Here is a 22,257-nt window from a genome sequence, read left to right on the forward strand (position 1 = left end):
GCACACTCCGCTGCAGAGTGAAATTCTCATTCTGGAAACATCCCCCAGGCTGTGGCTAAGCCATGTCTCCGCAGTATTCTTTCTTTCAGGAGTGCTAGTTCTGCCAGGTTCGCAGGAGAACTTCTGTAAAGTTTGGAAGGTAGGGGGCGAAATACTGGAAGAAGTGAAGCTGTGAGGACCGAATGTGAGTCGTGCTTCGGTAGCTCAGATGGTAGAGCACTTGCCCGCAAAAGGCAAAGGTCCTGAGTTCGAGTCTCGGTCGGGCACACAGTTTTAATCTGTCAGGAAGTTTAATACGGGGGTCGTTTGTGCACCGGCTAACGGCGGTAGATGAGGTGAAACCTTTTACGCATGCTCGGAGCGAGCTTTGTCGACCAATCACAGCGCTCGCTGGCACGTATGCGGCCCCTGGCATCATTAAATGTTAAACTTGCTTTGTCAGTGCACTACCTGTTTCATAAGTCGATTTTTGACTTTCAAGTTGTTTTCATTCATCTCTAAACCAAAGACTATTGATTCTTCGGAGGGATTTGGGGGGGGGGGGGTAATTGGGAACATGGAACTTGCATTAAGGAGCTTGTGAGATCTGTACTAAGGCACCAATGCAAGTTTGGGTCTCTGTTGTCACAATGAGAAATTGGTCTATCACAGATGAACTTTTTAAAGTTATTAGGAGAGTATTAGAATTCGTTAATATTCTGCAACATCATACATTAAAAATTGAAGTTGCAGTTAAAATGATAATTGTATAGAAAGATAGCTATACATCTTCAGCAGATGGAATGAGAGCATGGCATATTCTTACATTTATGCCTCGCTGTTTTTTCTGTGTAGTTATAATAGCTTGGTACTCATATTTGCATTTCATTTTTTTATGTTAGTTCACAATCGTTCCAATGGCTCTGAGCATTATAGGACTTAACTTCTAAGGTCATAAGTCCCCTAGAACTTAGAACTACTTAAACCTAACTAACCTAAGGACATCACACACATTCATGCCCGAGGCAGGATTCGAACCTGCAACCGAAGCGGTCACGCGGTTCTAGACTGCAGCACCTAGAACCGCTCGGCCACCCTGGCCGGCCATTAGTTCACAATGCACCACATTTATGACTATGTTAAGGCTGCTCCTTGACAAAGTAGTAGTCAGCAGGTATATACCCCAAACAGTACATTTGATTTCCTCTGACCTTTCGTAGGCAGGGTAGTATTTGCATGTCTCTATCTTCCTCTGACCTGAGAACTTGTCCATCCACATAGTTTTAGGGGAACATGATATGCTGAAATTTGACATTTTTTATATTCACTTAAGAGTGACAGGAAACAATCTTGCTCCAAGTAGAGATTGAATGCTGAACCTTTCAGGTTGTTGTCTGTCACTTGGATCTGAAACCACGCATCCGACCACTATGTACAAACACCATGTTATACTATGAGCATCCAGAAAGATTTTTTGTGATGACATTATTTTTTTTCTCTTATTTTATTCTATGTAAGAGGTAGCTCCAGACATGGAGGGCTAGGATTCATCATCATCTTTCCTGTAATGTAAAAATAGTGTGGTCAAATGTAAAATGTAAACATTATGTTGTATTGTTGGCTAGGTCTCGCGCAGTTGAGCAATATTCTGAACTGGTCACACGAGTCATTTGTAAGCAGTCTCCTTTGGTGACTGATTGCAGTTCCCCAGTACTCTACCAATAAACCAAAGTCTACCACCTGCTTTACATATGAGCTGAACATTTGTGATCATTCCATTTCATATTTCATATACCTACAAAGTGGTACACCCAGGTATTTGTGTGAGTTAGTCAGTTTCAACAATAGCTAATTGACATTATGGTCATAGGATACTACATTTTTTTCATTTTAGTGAAGTGAAAATTTTACATTTCTGAACATTTAGAGCAAGCTGCCAATCTCTGCACAACTTTGAAATCTTATCAAGATCTGACTGAATATTTATGCTGCTTCTTTCTGACTGTACTTCATTATAGATAACTGTGTCATCTGCAAAAAGCCTGATTTTACTATTAATATTGTCTACAAGATCATTAATATACAACATGAATAGCAAGGACCCCCAACACACTTCCATGGGACACAACTGAAGTTACTTCTACATCTGATGATGACTCTCCATCCAAGACAACGTGCTGTGTCCTCCCTGCCAAAAAGTCCTCAACCCAGTCACAAATTTTATTTGATACCCTGTATGATCGTACTTTTGATGACAAGTGTAGGTGCAGTACTGAGTCAAATGCTTTTTGGAAATCAAGAAACACTGCATCTACATGGTTACTTTGATCCAAAGCTTTCAGTATGTCATATGAGAAAAGTGTGAGTTTCAAATTATCAATGTTTTCAAAATCCATGCAGGGTGGCATTGAGGAGGTCATTCTGTTCAAGATATCTCATTGTGTTTAAGATCTTAATGTGTTCTAAAATTCTACAACAAATCAATGTCAGGGACACTGGACGCTAGTTTTGTGGATCACTTCACTACCCTTCTTCTAGACGGGTGGGACCTGTGCCTTTTTTCAAGAACTGGGTACAACTTTTTGGTCAAGGGATCTGCTATAGATAATAGTTAGAAGGGGAGCTAACACAGCCACAAGTTCAGTAAAGAGTATGACAGGGATTCCATCAGGCCCTGGAGCTTTGTTCAATTTTAACTATTTCAACTGTCTCTCAACAGCACTGACACTAATACTCATTTCATTCATCTTTTCAGTAGTATGAAGATTAAATTAGGGCAATTCTCCTAGGTCTTCTTTTGTAAAGGAACATTTGAAAATTAATTTAAGCTTTTCATCTTTTGCTTTGCTACCATCAATTTCAGTACCAGTAGCATTTGCTAGGAACTTGTCACTAACTTTGGTGCCACTGATAGCCTTTACATATGACAAGAATTTCTTTGGGTTCTTTGAAAGATCACTTGACACTATTCTGCTATAGTAGTGATTGAAGGAAACACACATTGCTCTCTTGACAGCCAAACACATTTCATTCAGCATCTCTCTATCTGTAACCTTACACTTTGTTTTACACCTATTATGTAGCAATCTCTGTTTCTTTATAGTGATTGTGTGCCATGGAGGTTACTGTAAGGAAAACACATTAAGTTGCAGACAATCACAATGAAAAGAAAATCATGTAAAGCTTTCAGCCACTGCTTTCATCAGTAAAAGAGGGACACACACCACTCATATACACAAGCAAGTGCACTTCATGCACACATAACTACCAATTCCAGCATATCAGGCTGGAATGCAACTATCACAAGGGATGCAAGCAGCAATCTGGATGGGACAGGGAAGGAATAATTCAGTAAGTATGTATGGGAAGAGAGATGTCTGGTGGATTGTGCAGGGACTAGAACTCCAATAGGTGCAGCGTTAGGAGAATGTGGGGCAGGGACCTGGAGAAAAAAGGAGCAAAAAAGGAGAGAAGCTGGGATAGATTAGCAGATGCATTGACAGAGGGCAGCAATTAATCAGGGTGGAAGATGAGAATGGCAAGGATATGATAGGCCAGAGGAGATGAAACTGTTGGGTGAAGGGTGTGAGGATAGTATGTTACCGTAGGCTGAGGCCAGGATAGTTATGGTAGCAGAGAATGTGTTCTAAGGATAACTCCCATCTGCACAGTTCAGAAAATGTGGTGGTGGAGGGAAGGATCCAGACAGTAAAGCAGCCATCGAAATCAAGTGTGTTATGTTCAGCTGCCACACGATGGTCTACTTTGCTCCTGACCATGGTTTGCCAGTGGCCATTCATCCAGATGAACAGTTGGTTGGTAGTCCTACCAATATAAAAAGCTTTGCAATGGTTGCAGCAGAGCTGGTAAATAAGATGACTATTTTCACAGGTGGCCCTGTCCCTGAAGGAGTCGAATAAACCTGCAACAGGACTGGAAAAGGAAGTGCTGGGTGAGTGGATTGGACAGGTTTTGCATCTGTGTATTTCACAAATATATGACCCTTGTGGCAAGGAGTTTAGGTTCAGAGTGGCAAAGGGATGGACTAGGATGTTGTGGAGGATGGGTGGGTGATGGAGCACCACTTTAGGAGGGATGGGAAGTATCTCGGGTAGGATGTCCTCATTTCAGGGCATGATGATAGATAATCAAAGGCATGGGGAATGACTGGTCCAGTTGTTCCAGTCCAAGGAAGTACTAGTTGATGAACGGGACAGTCCTCCGTGACTGGTTCTTGGGGGTGGTGGGAGGATTGGGGTGTGAGTGGAAATGGCCCACCAGATTTGTCTGTGGACTAGGTCTGGGGATTAGTGCCTGTCAGTGAAGGCCTTGGTGAGACCCTCAACAAACTGACCAAGGGAGTTTTTGTCACTGCAGATACATCATCCCCCAAGTGGCCAGGCTGTGTGGAAGGGAATTTTTTTGTGTGAAAGCGATGACAGCAGTCAAAATGCAGGTACTGTTGGTGGACAGAGGTGCAGATGGCGCCATCTAGAGCAGGAGATCAACACCTAGGAAAGTGGCATGATGGGTTCAGGAGGATCACATGAAACAGATGGAAGAGAAGGTGTTGAATTTGTGAAAGAATGAAGATAGGGCATCTTCATTCTGAGTCCAGATCATAAAGATATCATCAGTGAACCTGAACCAGACTAGGGGTTTGGTGTTTTGGGAGGCTGGGAAGGTCTCCTCTAGATGGCCCATAAAAATGTTGGTATAGGAGGGCGCAATGCTGGTGCCCGTGGCTATGCTGCGGATTTGTTTACATATCTTCCCTTCAAAGGCTAAAGTTATTAAGATGTATGAAGAATGAGGTAGAGGATTTAGTCTGAAGGGCATTGGGAAAGCTAATTCAATAGTGGCAAGACCATGGGCATGAGAGAGGTGGCATCAACAGTGATGAGTAAGGACAAGGAGGTAAAAGAATAGGGATGGTGGAGAGTTTGGGAAGGAAATGTTTGGAAACTTTGTTGCGGGAGGCTAGATTACAGGCAATTGGTTGGAAATATTGGTCAGTGTGGGTCAAAATTCGTTCAGTGGGGGCACAATAACCATCCACAATGGGGTGTCCAGGATTATTGAGTTTGTGGATTTTGGGGAGCATGTGGATGGTGAGTATGTAGGGTGTCACAGGGGTGAGGAGGGAAATGGATTCAGGAGAGGTGTTCTGGGAAGGACCTAAGGCTTTAAGCAGGGATTGCAGGCTGTGTTGAACTTCTGGGATGGGATCACTCTTGCAGAGTAGGTGGAGGAGTCAGATAATTGGCAGAGGCCTTCTGCCAAGTAGTCGCTGTGTTTTATGACAACAGGGGTGGAACCTTTTTCTGCAGATAGTATGATAGGTCAGGATTCGTTTTCAGATTGTGTATGGCTGTTCTTTCTTCTATTGAAAGGTTGGTGTTCTGAAGAAGGGACCTGGGGAAGGATGATGAGACTAACCTGGAGGTAAGGAATTCTTGGCAGGTAACTGGTGTGTGGTTGGGTGGGAGGGTGGGAGGATCATGGTTGGATGGGAGTATGAACTGTAAGAGGCAGGTTTCAGTGTTGGAATTAGGGTGGTTTTGGTTGGAGGGATTGACAGCAAAGAAGTGCTTCCATTGCAGGGATTGGGAGAAGGAGAGTAGGTCTTTGACAAATCCAGCACGGTTTAATTTGGGTGTAGGATTAAAGGTGAGGCCTTTGTATAGAATAGAAACTTCTGTGGAGCTGAGAGTTTTGGTGGAAAGATTAACAACGGTGTTATGGGAATGTTTTGGCTCTGGATTTGGTGGAGAGCTTGCAGAAAGTTTTGGGGGATATGGCACATTGAAAAGGTCACGTAGGCAGAATTTAGCTGCTGTGAGGGGTGGATGAGGAGGAACTGAATGGGTACAACAGGGATTGGATAGTGGTGCCCGAGGCAGCAGTAAGATGTCAGCAGGCTGGATAACTTATGGAGGTGGTATCTGGAATTCTCCTCCAGGTGCTGGAGAGCAAGGGATTCAGTTTCAGAGATGTGATGTACAGAGTAGGGATTGCAGAGTAGTAGTATGTTGCGGAGGGACTAGAGGTGGTTCTGGGATGCCTGTGCCATGGAGATGTGTTTTCCGTTTGGGAGGGAGGGGAATTCCATGGTTTGGGAAGCATTTGAGAAATAGGATGTGGGGCTCGGTTTTAGCCACAGAAAGGGATACATTTCCGAACTGGCGCAGAAAGATGGACAAGGGGTTCATTGTGGCAGGAATGGTGTAAAAGGTATGGGAACTTCGCAGAAATGGGCAAGATAGGTGTTGAGGGTTCAGAGAGGACCTATAATCGACAAGCCGCGTAAAAATGCGTAAAACATATGGAAAGAAACGCAGAAACACGCACAGATACGCAAAAATACGCACAGATGCATAAAAATAGGGACAAATCCGCAAAAATACGTGAAACCCCGTGAAACAAGATGAAAAAACACTCAAATACGTTAAAACATAGAGAAACATCGTAGAAAAGGAACGATGAGGTATATGTGTGTGTATGTGTGTGTGTGTGTGTGTGTGTGTGTGTGTGTGTGTGTTGCGATAAGCAAAGAGACAGGGAGGGGAAATGGGTTAGCTAGGATCAAAAGTCTATGTTGCACAGGCAGGTGTGGAAAACAAAATTCTACAGTAAGTCCAGATGGTATCAGTAGCTTTCATCAGTAAAAGACACACACACACACACACACACACACACACACACACACACACACACACCATTCATACACACAAGCAAGTGAACCTCATGCACACATGACCATCAACTCCAGCACCTAAGGCCGGAATGCAGCTGTCACTTTGGATGCAAGCAGCAATCTGGACAGGATGAGGAAGGGGAATGGATAGTAGTGTATGGGTAGGGAGACAAATAAACGCTGTCTGGTGGAGAGTGCCAACAGGCACAGCATCAGGAGAATCTGGAATCTGGGACAGGGAGGTGGTGAAAAAAGGAGCAAAAAAGGACAGGAGCGGGGAAAGACAAGCAGTTATGTTGGCAGAGAGTGGCAAATAAACAGGGTGGGATATGAGAATGGGGAGGAGATAGTAGGTCAGAGGGGGTGGAAACTCGTCGGTGAAGGGAGTGGGGACAGTATGTTATCATAGATTGAGGCCAGGATAATTACAGGAACAGTGAATGTATTGTAAGGATAACTCCCATCTGCACAGTTCAGAGGAGCTGGTGGTGGGGAAAAGGATCCAAATGGCTTAGATAACGAAGAAGCCATTGAAATCGAGTGTGTTATATTCAGCTGCCATGCTGTGGTCTACTTTGTTCTTGACCACGGTTTGCCAGTGGTTATTCATCCTGGTGAACAGCTGGTTGGTAGACTTGGTAGACTTACCAATATAAAAAGCTGTGCAAAGGTTGCAGCAGACCTGGTAAATGACATGGCTGTTTTCACAGGTGGTCCTACCCCTAAAGGAGTAGGATAAACCTGTGACAGGACTGGAACAGGAAATGCTGAGTGGGTGGATTGGGCGTGTTTTGCACCTGTGTGTTTCACAGGTATATGATCGTTGTGGCAAGCAGTTTGGGTTTCGGAGTGGCATAGGGATGGACTAGGATATTGTGGAGGATGGGTGGGTTGGCTGGGTGGAAGAGGACAATGTGAAGCATATGAGAGAGGTGGTGTTAAGGTTGTGAAGGAATGGAGATTGGATGTCTTGGCCCTGATCCAGATCAGGAAGATATCGTCAATGAACCTGAATCAGGCTAAGGCTTGGTGTTTGGGAGTCTAGATAGGTCTTTTTTACATGGCCCATAAAAAGGTTGGTATAGGAGGGTCCAAGCAGCTGCCCATGTCTGTACTGCAGATTTGTTTGTATACCTCCCCTTCAAAGGTGAAGTAGTTGTGGGTTAGGAAAAGTTAATAATGTGTATGAGGAATGAGATAGTGGGTCTGGAGTGTGAAGGACATTGGGAAAGCTAATGTTCAATAGCAGTAAGACCATGGGCATGAGACAAATGGATAAAGGTGAGATATTCTTGAAGGAGTCTGAAGGACACTGGGAAAGCTAGTGTTCAATAGCAGTAAGACCATGGGCATGAGAAAAATGAATTCCAGGGAGATGTTCTGGTAAGGGCCTAAGGCTTTAAGCAAGGACTGGAGGTTTCGTTGGACTTATGGGATGGGATTACTTTGGCAGAGTTTATAGGTGGATGAGTCAGATAACTGCTGGAGGCCTTCTACCATGTAGTCAGTGTGATTCATGACAGGGGTGGAACCTTTAACTGCAAGTAGTATGAATAGGTCAGGATTTGGTTTGAGGTTGTGTATGGCTATTCTTTCTTCTACTGAAACACTGGTATTCTGAAGAAGGGATGTGGGGAAGGATGGCGAGGAATTCCTGGAAGGTGACCAATGGGTGGATAGGTAGTAGTTGGCAGGGGAGGATCATGGTTGGTTGGTGGCATGAACTGGAAGAGGCAGGTTTCAATGTGGTTTTGGTTGGAAGGACTGATGGAAAAGAAGTGCTTCCTTTGCAGTGAGTGGGAGAAGGAGAGTAGGTCTTTGACAAATCCAGATATGGCTGTAAGGCTAAAGGTGAGGCCTTTGGATAGGACTTAAACTTCTGTGGAGCTGAGGGTTTTGGTGGGAAGGTTTAACAACAATGTTATGGGAATGTTTTGGTTCTCGATTTTGTGGAGTCAGCCAAGCATATTTCATTCAAAATCTCTCTCTCTATCAACCTATGCTTTGTTTTACACCTGCTATGCAGAATTCTCTAATTCACTATTTCTTTAGAAGTTTAACAAGCCTACCTCTGAGATGAGCACCTCCACACAGAGTGGAATGGCTACCTCAGCTATAAGGGAGGTTGACTTCAATGACTCACTTTAGACATTTACAGAATACAAAAGTTTTTTCTACTTAGTATAATCTAAGGTGGGCTTTTAACCTGAACTTTGTTGTGTTTTGTTTTTCAGTAACTATGTAATTTAATTGATATAATATTTTATCATCTTGAACATATTATCCATTTCCGCAACAGTTTTGTCAAAAAAAGAGAAATATAATTATGCCATAAATATTACCTGTCTAAATACTTGGTGGCTTAGTATGCAATAACGTATGTAATTTGTCAGTTACATTAACCATTAATCCATGAAATTTTGGGTGAACAACTGGATGTCAATAACTTACTGGCACAATATTTCACTGCATAGTCTTCTGACCATTTCCAAGTATATATGGCAAGTACATTGAACTCCCCTGTTTAAAAACACACTGTCACATGCAAAGTGTGTGCAGTTGTCACTGAAAATCACGATCCTAGTTTATAAGGGTCTCAGACAGTGCATAATAACTTAGATAATTTTTCTGATACATTAATCATCATTCTATGAAATTTAGGCCTGAGGCACTTATTATTTGGGACAGTAGTTTCCAGTTTGATAACACATGGAATCCTGTCATTGAAAACTTTGTGCCCTGCATAGCCAGTGTTGCTCTGCAATTTTACTGTGTGAAGACAGTCAATCAATGAGCGAGTTTTCACTATGGAGGACACTCACAGCAGCACACAGACATGAAGCAGATGCACATGTGCTCTAGCAATGCATGCAGAGTGACAACTGTGTGCACCGAACATGTGCCAATGCAGCTTTGTATAGGAAAGCACAGTGTATCTTTCCCAGTATACACATGAAAATGATGTGGCAGCAAGTCATTGACATCCAGCAGTTCACCAAGTATTTCATGGAACAATCTCTACACCGGGAAATTTTTAAATTTCACACATTAATCACTAAATCAAACAATGGGAAATCTAAGACAGAATAATGACAATATTATTAAAAGGATAGTTGCTACTCCCCATATATCTGAGATGCTGAATCGCAGATGGGCACTACAAAAAGACTGTCAAACAAAGCTTTCCGCCAAACAGATCTTCATCAGAATAGACAACATACACACACATACTCTTGCAAATGTAGCTCACACACACATAACTAGACTCTGGTCACCAATTCAAACATAATCCATGCACACAGCCACAGTCTCTGGCTGCCATTGCTCTTTGACATAATGCAATATCATATGAAGCTCATTATCTTTTGTACTTCTCATGTTACAGATCAACAGCAAAGAAAAGTCTCACATCCCATAGGTTGAGGGAATCAACAAAAGAGAGAATCACACGCACTGTATCAGCAAAGCGAGATTTAGCTGAAGTCAAACACAATACCAGCAGAGCAACCACAGACAAGTTGCCTGGTAAGTGCAAATCATTTATTTGAATTTTTCAATGCCATACTGCTAGTATGTGAAATTCAACTAGATAATGTTGTGTTGATGTTAGCAACAGTGTACAGGTCTCCACTAGGAGATTGGGAGCTATTCATAAAAAAGTTTGACTCCCTATTACACTGTCTGTCAGACAAAAAGAAGAGGTTATTAATCTTTGGTGATTTAAATGTTAACATTCTAAGCAATTCTGATAGGAAAAGCGAACTAAAAGTGTTGTTAACAACATATAACTTAGAATCAGTAATCAATTACCCTACACGTATAGCTCAGGACAGTAGTACTCTGATAGATAATGTATTTGTACAGCAAGAGGATGAAGAACAAACACATGCTTTCCCTGTGGTAAATGGAGTGTCTGACCATGATGCACAACCGATTAACTTACAAAACCTAATAGGGTGTACACTTCAGAAACCATTAAGTAAAAGTGTGAGTGTGATCAACCCAGTATATATAGATCACTTCAGTGAAAGTTTTGGAAATGTAAACTGGGAAGATGTATATAATGAGACAAATGCCAATAATAAATGCAGCGTATTTCTTGATAATTTACATCTCTTTTTGAACACTGTTTTCCAAAGAAAATTACTAAATGTAAAACAACAAACTTTTCAAGGAAACCATGGATTACTACAGTTATTAAACTGTCTTCAAAAAGAAAAAGAAAACTGTATGAGACAGCAAGAACTAGTAAAGATCCAGAAGTAGTTTTACACTGTAAAAATTACTGTAACATACTGAGAAAAGTTGTAAGGAAATCAAGAAATATGTATGTCAGAGAAGAAATTAACAACTCCAGCAATAAAATAAAATCAGTATGGAATGTTGTTATAAGGGAGACAGGAAAAGTAACCACTGGGGTATGTACAGGGTGTTTCAAAAATGACCAGTATATTTGAAACGGCAATAAAAACTAAACGAGCAGCGATAGAAATACACCGTTTGTTGCAATATGCTTAGGACAACAGTAATTTTCAGGCAGACAAACTTTCAAAATTACAGTAGTTACAATTTTCAACAACAGATGGCGCTGCGGTCTGAGAAACTCTATAGTATGATATTTTCCACATATCCACCATGCGTAGCAATAATATGGCGTAGTCTCTGAATGAAATTACCCGAAACCTTTGACAACGTGTCTGGCGGAATGGCTTCACATGCAGATGAGATGTACTGCTTCAGCTGTTCACTTCTTTCTGGATTCTGGCGGTACACCTGGTCTTTCAAGTGTCCCCACAGAAAGAAGTCACAGGGGTTCATGTCTGGCGAATAGGGAGGCAAATCCACGCCGCCTCCTGTATGTTTCGGATAGCCCAAAGCAATCACACGATCATCGAAATATTCATTCAGGAAATTAAAGATGTCGGCCGTGCGATGTGGCCGGGCACCATCTTGCATAAACCACGAGGTGTTCGCAGTGTCGTCTAAGGCAGTTTGTACCGCTACAAATTCACGAAGAATGTCCAGATAGCGTGATGCAGTAATCGTTTCGGATCTGAAAAATGGGCCAATGATTCCTTTGGAAGAAATGGCGGCCCAGACCAGTACTTTTTGAGGATGCAGGGACGATGGGACTGCAACATGGGGCTTTTCGGTTCCCCATATGCGCCAGTTCTGTTTATTGACGAAGCCGTCCAGGTAAAAATAAGCTTCGTCAGTAAACCAAATGCTGCCCACATGCATATCGCCGTCATCAATCCTGTGCACTATATCAATAGCGAATGTCTCTCGTGCAGCAATGGTAGCGGCGCTGAGGGGTTGCTGCGTTTGAATTTTGTATGGATAGAGGTGTAAACTCTGGCGCATGAGACGATACGTGGACGTTGGCGTCATTTGGACCGCAGCTGCAACACGGCGAATGGAAACCCGAGGCCGCTGTTGGATCACCTGCTGCACTAGCTGCGCGTTGCCCTCTGTGGTTGCTGTACGCGGTCGCCCTACCTTTCCAGCACGTTCATCCGTCACGTTCCCAGTCCGTTGAAATTTTTCAAACAGATCCTTCATTGTATCGCTTTTCGGTCCTTTGGTTACATTAAACCTCCGTTGAAAACTTCGTCTTGTTGCAACAATACTGTGTTCTAGGCGGTGGAATTCCAACACCAGAAAAATCCTCTGTTCTAAGGAATAAACCATGTTGTCTACAGCACACTTGCACGTTGTGAACAGCACACGCTTACAGCAGAAAGACAACGTACAGAATGGCGCACCCACAGACTGCGTTGTCTTCTATATCTTTCACATCACTTGCAGCGCCATCTGTTGTTGAAAATTGTAACTACTGTAATTTCGAAAGTTTGTCCGCCTGAAAATGTACTGTTGTCCCAAGCATATTGCAACAAACGGTGTATTTCTATCGCTGCTCGTTTAGTTTTTAATGCCGTTTCAAATATACCGGTCATTTTTGAAACACCCTGTAGTATTACTGTTAAAGAGAATGAGACCATCTTAACCAACAGTACACAGGTAGCCAATGTATTTAACAATCACTTCTTAAGTGCAAGAGAAAAAATTGGTGAGAATAGTTCAAAAGAAAAAGCCAGGCAGTACATGGAAGAGTCAGTTTTGAAAAATTTTTGTCAGATTAAGTTTCATCTAACAACGTCTTGTGAAATAAGAAAAATCTGGGAAAAATAAATGTTCCGTTGGAGTAGATGGCATCTCTAACAAGTTATTAAAACAATGTGGAGCAATTACAGCTGATGTTTTGAGTCACATATGTAATGCATCACTGACTCAGTGTATTTTTCCAGACAGGTTAAAATATGCTATTGTCAGGCCTCTCTACAAAAAGAGGGAAACCATAGTTGTCAATAATTACCGGCCAGTATCCTTGCTTGTAGCATTTTCAAAAAGCTTTGAGAGAGTAATGTACTCAAGAGTGGGTAGCCATCTCAACAGTAATGGGATACTTAGTAAATCACAGTGCAGATTTCAAAATTGCTGTTCCACTGAGACAGCAATATGCAATTTCACTGTCCACACAACAGTGTCTTTAAATAGTAAAAAGTCACCAGTAGGAATATTCTGTGACTTATCCAAAGCATTTGAGGGTATGAACCATGACATTATGTTAGAAAAATTACAATTCTATGGTATAAATGGAACAGCATACGAGTGATTTAAGTCATATCTACAGAACAGGAAGCAAAAAGTCTCTTTATATGCTTCAAGTGATTCAAAGGAGTTTGCCACTTCATGTAACTGGGGTGAAATTACATTAGGTGTTCCACAAGTTTCGATCATGGGTCCCCTCCTGTTCTTGATATATGTGAATGACCTCCCTTCTTATGTGAAATAAGATGGTGAACTGACATTGTTTGCTGACGATACAAGCATAATTATTAATCCAGTGTAAGGAAGTCCAATAGAAAATTATACAAATAAGGTCTTTGGAAAAGTTATTAATTGGTTTTCTGCGAATGGGCTTGCTCTGAACTTTGAAAAAACACAGTACATCCAGTTTTCTGCTGCAAAAAGTATAATTCCTTCAATAAACATAACACATCAAAAGAAGTCTGTAGCCATGGTAGAGCATACTAAGTTTTTGGGTGTACATATAGATGAGAATCTTAATTGGAAAATTCATATTTTGGATCTCCTAAAGCGACTAGGTTCAGCAACTTTTGCAATCAGAATAATTGCCAATTTTGAGGATGTAGAAGTTAGTAAGCTAACGTACTTTGCATACTTCCACTCTCTGATGTCATACGGAATAATATTCTGGGGCAACTCAACACTTAGGCAAAAGGTATTCACTGTTCAAAAGAAAGTAGTTAGAATAATGGCTGAGGTTCATAGTTGCACATCTTGTAGGCATCTGTTTAAAAGGTTAGGAATTCTTACAACTGCTTCACAGTACATTTACTCAGTAATGAAATTTTTTCTCATCATCATGGACCAGTTTAAAATCAACAGCGACATTCATGATTGCAATACCAGAAAAAAGAAAGACCTACACTATCCTTTACTTAACCTATCTTTGGCACAGAAAGGGGTAAAATATGTTGCTATAAAACTTTTTGATAAATTACCAGATGAAATAAAATGTCTGACAGACAGCAGTAATAGTTTCAGATGCAAATTGAAATCATACCTCCTTGACAACTCCTTCTATACCTTAGATGAATTCTTGAATATGTGTAAATAAATCTGGAGATATGATATATGCATTTTGTACCATTTAAAGGAATGAAATATTTAGATATAACACTATAATGTAAACAAAAAAGAAACTTGTTTCCTGTGTGCTTTTCTTGTGCATTTGACACATTCCACATTATAATGGTTTTCCGTGCTATTGATCAATGGAACAAGTAAGTAACTAACCCCTCATAGGCTGTAGTAACCAACTGATTTGTGTCCCCTTGCTGTCACCACAACACAGAGCTCAGTGACTGACATGGGTCTGCAAACATTATCATTAGACCATGGTAAAATGGCAGCATGCATCATGGCCCAATCAATGACAGTTTCTGTTGTATCAAGCTGATGGGCACTTAAGAGAGTGTCTCATAAATCTATGGATCCCACAGGTCAACATGGTTGTGTCAAGGAAGGAGTGGGCTCAGTTACAACCTGTATAGTGTTCAAATGATGGCAGCAGAGCACCATTGTCCAGCTGTGGGGGCCAATGGCAGGTGCATATAATGTGGACATTCTTACATCAGAAAGCATCAATGTAGGTACCACACTTCAACAGGACAATGTAACATTTCACTTCTCTTTGGTTACATGTAGGTGGCTTGATGAACACTCCAGAGCATTTGTGACCATGGTTTGATCTGCCAGATTACCTGATCTTAACCAAATCAAATACTTATGGGATGCTGTCAGATGCTTGATGAACCCAACACTAAATACACAAAAGCAATTATGGGTAGCACTGAAAGACTGATGGATCAATGTCTCTTCAAAACAATTCCAGCATCTCATAAAGTCTACGCCTTGTTGTGTTACTGCACATTTGAGTGCCTGTGGAGGAATGACTCACTATTAACATCATAACCACTACTTTCCATGACTATTGACGACTCAGTGTATATTAAGTTGTGATATTTGCTAAATGTTTACATCGGACGGTAAAGCAGAACTAACATTTATCTAGAAAGAGTAAAAAAGTTATCTAAAAAAAGTAGCTGATCTCTGAAATTGTAGATTATCCTGGATTATGAAACTAATGTATAGTTCTTGACACTATTTACATATAGCTTCAATAAATAATCAGACTGCCTGTTCCTTAAGATTGTGTGATGCACGAAATTCATTAAATGGTTTCATTTTATTTTTAATAAGCCATTCTATACTATCTATCACTTTCTAGCATATTTCATCTGTATTGTTTGTTCAGCCATCATATTTTTAAGAGTTTTGTTCTTAAGTATCCAAGCACTTACTGAATATAGTAAAATTGATAAACATTGCAAATACCTGTTTACTATCTTTTAAAATTTTATTAGTCCTTCATATGCTGCATGAAACAGAAAAAGAATTTCTCATAGAATTTAGGTAATGAAACAGGAATATATCATTTAAAAGAAAAGTGTACATACTGTGCTTTTCAACAGTAAACCATTAATAAGCTTGAATGTCTATTGCTTTATTGAAAATTATGGAAAAATACAGTTTTTGAAAATAAAATCATTGAAGTTCAATATCTTATGAAAAGACTGTAGGCACTAATGCTGTTATAATATTTCTTCATGTTTCTTTAGTTTGATTTTTGTGCTCAGGTGTTAACTGCAACTCAATGATTATGAGTTCAAAAAATATAATTGCTACAAGCTCTTTCATTATGCAAGCAGCACAGATGTAAATATGTCAAAACTTAATTTTCTTTAATAGGAAGCAGTCATGGTCTACTGCCATCAAGCAGCAAGAATAAAAATGAACGCTGCATTTCTGAACGTCGGACAGTGGTAGCTGTGATGCCACTGAGGCCATCTCCCTCCAGCAACGTGTATGTACCAGCGAAGCATCACTGTCCCTGCATCTGCTCGTGATATTTCCCACACGTGTGTTAGATAGATAGATCATTGTTATATTGCTATTTCATTTCTGAACTCGCTCCTAATCATATGCAAGTATTTTAGAGTAGCAGTAGAGCAAATTACATTGAACTAAAATATTTTATTGAATTCACAAATTATGTACAAAGCTTCAGACTTTACCCTAACTTACATTTTCTAAATGCTTTTCAGTGCAAAAAAGATGAAAATGATTTTCAGTAATTCATTATCTTCAAGACTTGCCTAACAATTCAAATGAAATTGAAATACTTCTACCTTGAGACACAAAATTAATAGACAAGTGCTGTAAATTTTGCAACTTAGATGAAAATATATTGCTAATTAATGGTTACTACAACACATCATCACACATGTCATCCTGCATAATGTGCAGAGATACAGGGTGTTTGCAAATTCGCATCACAAACTTCTAGGACTGTTTCTATTCTATTCAGATGTGTAATGTGTTCATGTCTGCTGAGGGGAAGAGAAAAGTCTCAGTGTTGCTTGTCTTGGTATGCAATAGGTTGGGCAGGATGAGATGTACTACTTCTTGTTGGGATATATGCAAAATTTTAATTTATGAGACTCCTGTAGAGATAGAGAAAGATCTGCTGGCCCAAGTTCTGTCCACTGCTCTAGAAATGGAAGAGACACACGTTGGGATGGAGAATGTCTACCAGAACTTGCTTTGTAGGTACAATGTCTGTAACAATGTTAGTGGTTTCCACATCGAGCTACTCATGTAATGCGTCAGTACTGTTCTGTATGTACAGTATGCTGGGTTCCTTTTTGTTTTGGAGTAATATAAACATGTAATGTTTAAATGTTAATACAAAAAATGTGTGTAAGTGATAAATGGATATTTTGTTATGTTTCGTTTCAAATTGTAGCCTAATAAGCATACTGCGTCACGTCTATTTCAATTCCTCAAACAAAACTGGATGAGTTAAACATCTGAAATGAAACTATTGTAGAATGGAAATGCTGCATTTCCAGACATGGGTTCCTATTCAAAATATTATGTTCTCACTCCCCTCTACAAGTCCTAGAAGTTTGTAATGGGAATTTCCAAACACATTGTATATATTATTGTGTGACAAAATCATTAAATTTTTAAAGCTCATATCAAAACACAGTTTAAAATTCTGTTGAAGATGTAGGTCTACATTTATCTGCTAATTTCTGTTTCACTCTTTTCTCTTTCAGAATAGTACTGAACAAGATAGCTATGCATAACAAACATTTGGGATAGGTTTCAGTATCCCATTTCCATTTGCTTGTTAGTCAGTGAGGCAATCACAAGTGGTTATTAATTTTCATCTATGTCTATTCAGATTTACAGCACATGCTTTACCTTCTCTTCTGAGTTTTAAATATTCATTATTGCTACTATCAGTAGTCCTGCTTTTCTGGAATATATTGTGTCTTGGGCAGAAGTATCTTGTAACTCTGTTATTTATGTGCATGTTTTGTTATTGAAAACTTTTATATCAACTGTGCATGCACATTTTTTTCCAATTGTCTATCAAAGTTTCTTTGCTGAAAGCTGGCACATAACAATGATCTATACTATATAATACATTTGTTGTAGTTCAATAGCTTTTTTCCTGTAGTTAGAGTTACAAGTAGTTAGTTTTGAGACACTAACCTGGCAACAGACATGCATGAGGACAGACTGAAAAGTTTCTAGCCTGTTAATAATATGAAAAAGTACTTGATTAACTGTACAAATTTTTCCAACAAAAATAGTAAATGAAACACTCTTAAATTTGTTTTTGGTCTTTCAGTTAGTTTCTTTGTATAAACACCTCAAAATAAGGTCAAATCGATGGGTTAAATGTCAAAACTCCAAGAGTAATAGTTTAACTGTGTGGACAAATTATTCTCCTTTTACAGCCAAGAAAACAAAGGTGCCAAGTTTAGATGAGGTTTACGAAACAATTTTGACAAAAATAATCTGCACAATGTGGTAGAGATAGGAGCATTCAGTGAAATGTAATGAACACTAGCACATAATTTTGTTATTTTGAAGCAAGCTATCAAGTGTATCATATTCTGGAAATAAAAGTACTGTGGAAACAAAATAAATGTCCCAATGGAGGAAAGCTAAATACAAACATGGGGGAAAAATTAGAATCAGTAAGAAATATGATGGCTATGTTCATTTCGACTGTTAGATAAGAAATACAACTCGACATGAGAAAGTTTCACCCACTGATATTACAGTGGATAAAAAAGTGAAAAATGCAAATTTAACATTTGGATTTCATAAGGCCTCACTGATCACCAATTCTGGACTCACAAGAGTAGTGTAGTACAATCTGCTCCCCGTATTTCATATGATGTTACTTATTACTTATCCAAATTGGAAACAGAGTGAATGTCTGGAAATACATTTGTAATAGGGCACTGATAATTTCTGTTAGCATTCTGTTTTGATATAGTTAAACAGCTATGCAAGTGTTGTGAGTTCAGATTAGTAAATATGTCTGAGCAAAAATTAGTGTTCAATTCAGATAGGTCTGAAGTTTTTCAGTTTGTCCTCATATTATGTAACTGTGTATACAATTTCTCATTTTGAAAGTATTTTTATTCTGTCATTTATTTCTTTACCTTATTGATTAACTGATGGTTTGAATAATTTCACATATCTGATCTGCTGCGTGTGTGAGTGTTTACAGACACACATTTTTTTCATGTGTTTGAAGGCTAGTAATACAATGATGCTGTTTAATTTGATGAAAATGATATATGATATATTTTGCTTCTATCCACACACTGTTGTAGCTTTCAAGCTAATTCATTACCTGTTATTTTTAGTATGCTTCCAGTCACTTTGGAAGTTACAATAAATTTTGCCTACTTCAGTTAAAACATTTCAGTCTTTCTGCACGTTAAAAGATAACCATTGAATATTTATTTCAGTCACTACTTATGAGATTGTAGTGAATCTTAAAACAGTCTTCTCAAGTCTTTGATTGTTTCCATAATCTTAAAGTCATACTCCACAACCCTCCTTTTAGCAAAGACTGTGCAGACCAACTTGCAACAGAATAATTGCACTTTTGTTTTATAGATTTATTTGCCATTAAATATTAATACCAAGTAGATATACTCTAATGTAGTCACTGCTACATTTCCAAAATTAGATTATTTTCCAGTAGTATCCAATTATCTTGAACTTGAAGGTCACAATTCAGCAGCTTGCTGTTGTTAACAACTTGATAATAACATATACCAGTAGCAATAAGAATTTATTCACAGTCATCTTCAAGTGTGAATTAAAGTTCTCTTAGTAGGTTATTTAAGGTACCAGACCTAGTATCCATTAATATTCAAGGTCATTATCACATATTCGTGCAAGAGCACTTGATTCTAGGATAAAATAAAAAAATAAAAAGTGCAGGATGGAATAACAATATGGAAAGGATAGATCGCTAATCAGCACATGGAGGAGGTGTTGAGTTGTAGATAGTCACAATAAAAAGAATACTAGAATATTTAAGCTTTTGGATAGCCCTTCCTCAGAAGCAGAACTCTCACACATTCACATGACAACTTACACACATATGGCTACTGCCTATGGGCTCTAAGACTGCTGGTGAAATTGCATCAGTGAAAAAGGCTTGCTGTAGGCCTTGAGCTGCACAGAATATTATGATAACAATACAAAGTCAGTAACAGACAATAAGGAGGGATACTGCTTTGAGTGGGTGAGTGAATGAGTTTCTCAGTACCAGAACTACATACTGGTTATAAAGCTGTACAGAAGATACTTTTAAGTAATAAAATTTTGTTGTTTTGAACTGTACATAAAACCTGTCTTCCTCACATCATTTTGTATAATTTCCCAATACTATACTAACAGATCTTTCTCTCTGTTTTGCAGGAAAAAGATAAAAACTACTTCTAGTCGCACAGAAGGAACTCAAGTCAAACCAGTGAAATGATGGGTTGAAGGAAGTCTCATCAGAACATACTCAAAGATCTCTGTAAATTTGTGAAAGTGCAAAGACTTCATGGACAAGACATTTGATAAATAATGTTACAGTTCTGAAGGTTTATAATATTCAGATTAGATTTTTGTACTCTGGTCAGTGTAATAGCTGATGAATTCTTATGATGTTTTGCATAGATATGTGATTAAGTGTTATCACTTCCTTTTCCAGAAAACCAAAAAAGACAAAAAAAGTGAACTGGGTTCTTTTGTAGGGTACTTATTTTATGCCTTGCTACAATGTTTCATTCACTGATGAAAGAGTTCCTATTAATGAACATTTATGGGCTTTCAAACTATTACAAAATTAAGATAAGTTATAATTAACTGATGAAAGCTCCACTGTTGTTTGTGTAACATGCTAATTCCCATTCCTTGTACGTCTAGCTCCAGCAAAGCTTGACAGGCATTGTCATTTTCCATGATAGTTTATTACTGTGCTATGTAGCTCTTTGGGCAAAATAGATTTATGTGTTAGCTGTTCCTCCATACACCTGCACTTTATTTTATTCTTAACCATTTGTTCTAACATATTATTCTCATTATTATTTATCTTGCAGACAGTGTCTTCAGACAAGGTTTCAAGAAATTTCTACTAACATCTACTCAAGTATGTTCTAAGTCTCATAGTGGTTAAATAGTAAATAATGAAATAATGACAATACCTGATGAGTTTTCAATAAACTCACAAGACAATATGAAATTGTAAGGAAGCAGTTATGTAAATACAGTGGCACAAATAATTCAAAAAATACTGAAATGATTTGGTTGCATTTCATATGAACACTACCAACAATGTTTGTAGAAAATGCAACAAAAACAAATTTAGGAACTTTATCATTGCTTTAGTAATGGAATGGATATTTGACAATATTAGTAACTGTTATTCACATTAACAGATCTCATATTTTTTACAGTTTTCTACCATATGTATGTTCATCTACAAGGATACTTGTGTTATATCATAGATATCAATAAGTTATTTTATTGAATTTTAGATCATATCTATTTTGATGGCAGACTTTTAATCCCAGGGCTTCTTCTATGCCTCACTGCATTTTGTTCATGTGTTGGAATTAACAGTGTATATTACTACAATTAACAAAACAGTTTTCACTCTCTGCAATTTAATTAAGACAAGTATAATTTTGCTAAACACACAAATTCCCACAAATTGTCAGGATCAGTCAACTAGTGCATATATTGCTCACAATACAGTTTTGCTGGAGCTTGGCCTAGCTACATTGTGTCCTGAATTCAGTTATAAACATCTGTACAATTTAAAGGAATTTAGAAAATGTAGAATTTAGTTGTCAACATTGTTATTAATCATTTATGTTTGTGCATCTTTATATGAATTCATATAAATAATTTATCTTACTTAACATGTGTTTTTTTTCTAATTTTCCCAACTACAGTTAACACAGACACAAAATGTGTTGTTTTTTAAATACTACTTGGCTGTTGCCCTGTAGCAGATCCAGGAAATTCTCCTCCAGTGTTCAACACACTAAAGATATGGTGCTCATAACAGCAGCTCACATAAAACTCCAGACACATATGCAAACAAATAATTATCCCGCACATTTGTAGTGGCTTGCACTTCCATTTTTGGTAGAATTTATCTACAGCTTCATTTCTGAATCTGAAGAAATCATGTTGCCTCATTTTTGTCATCATAAAAAACACTTAGCCAATGGCCTTGCAGCAGTGATAACTCCGGTTCCACCGGCCGAAGTGGCCGTGCGGTTCTAGGCGCTGCAGTCTGGAACCGCGAGACCGCTACGGTCACAGGTTCGAATCCTGCCTCAGGCATGGATGTTTGTGATGTCCTTAGGTTAGTTAGGTTTAACTAGTTCTACTTTCTAGGGGACTAATGACCTGAGAAGTTGAGTCCCATAGCGCTCAGAGCCATTTGAACCATTTGAACTCCGGTTCCCATCAGGCGTAGCTGTGAAAGGGAGAGAAGTAAAAAAAGGCTGTGGGTGCATTGGTAGAGTGCTGTGTAGTGCTGGAAT

At 39.0% G+C, this 22,257-nt stretch overlaps 1 protein-coding gene across 1 annotated transcript in view; it reads left to right on the top strand.

Moving 5' to 3' along the window:
• Positions 1–21,624, top strand: part of LOC126473691 (uncharacterized) — a 1,039,677-nt gene extending 1,018,053 nt beyond the window's left edge. The window contains exons 10-12 of the mRNA XM_050100967.1: positions 10,062–10,201; positions 16,076–16,190; positions 20,132–21,624. Of these exons, the coding sequence (XP_049956924.1) occupies positions 10,062–10,201; positions 16,076–16,190; positions 20,132–20,192 (316 nt within the window). The 3' untranslated portion in view covers positions 20,193–21,624. The remainder of the gene's footprint in view (positions 1–10,061; positions 10,202–16,075; positions 16,191–20,131) is intronic.
• Positions 21,625–22,257: the final 633 nt, after the last annotated feature.

Source organism: Schistocerca serialis, chromosome 1 (assembly GCF_023864345.2).
Source record: "Schistocerca serialis cubense isolate TAMUIC-IGC-003099 chromosome 1, iqSchSeri2.2, whole genome shotgun sequence".
Lineage (NCBI taxonomy): Eukaryota > Metazoa > Arthropoda > Insecta > Orthoptera > Acrididae > Schistocerca > Schistocerca serialis.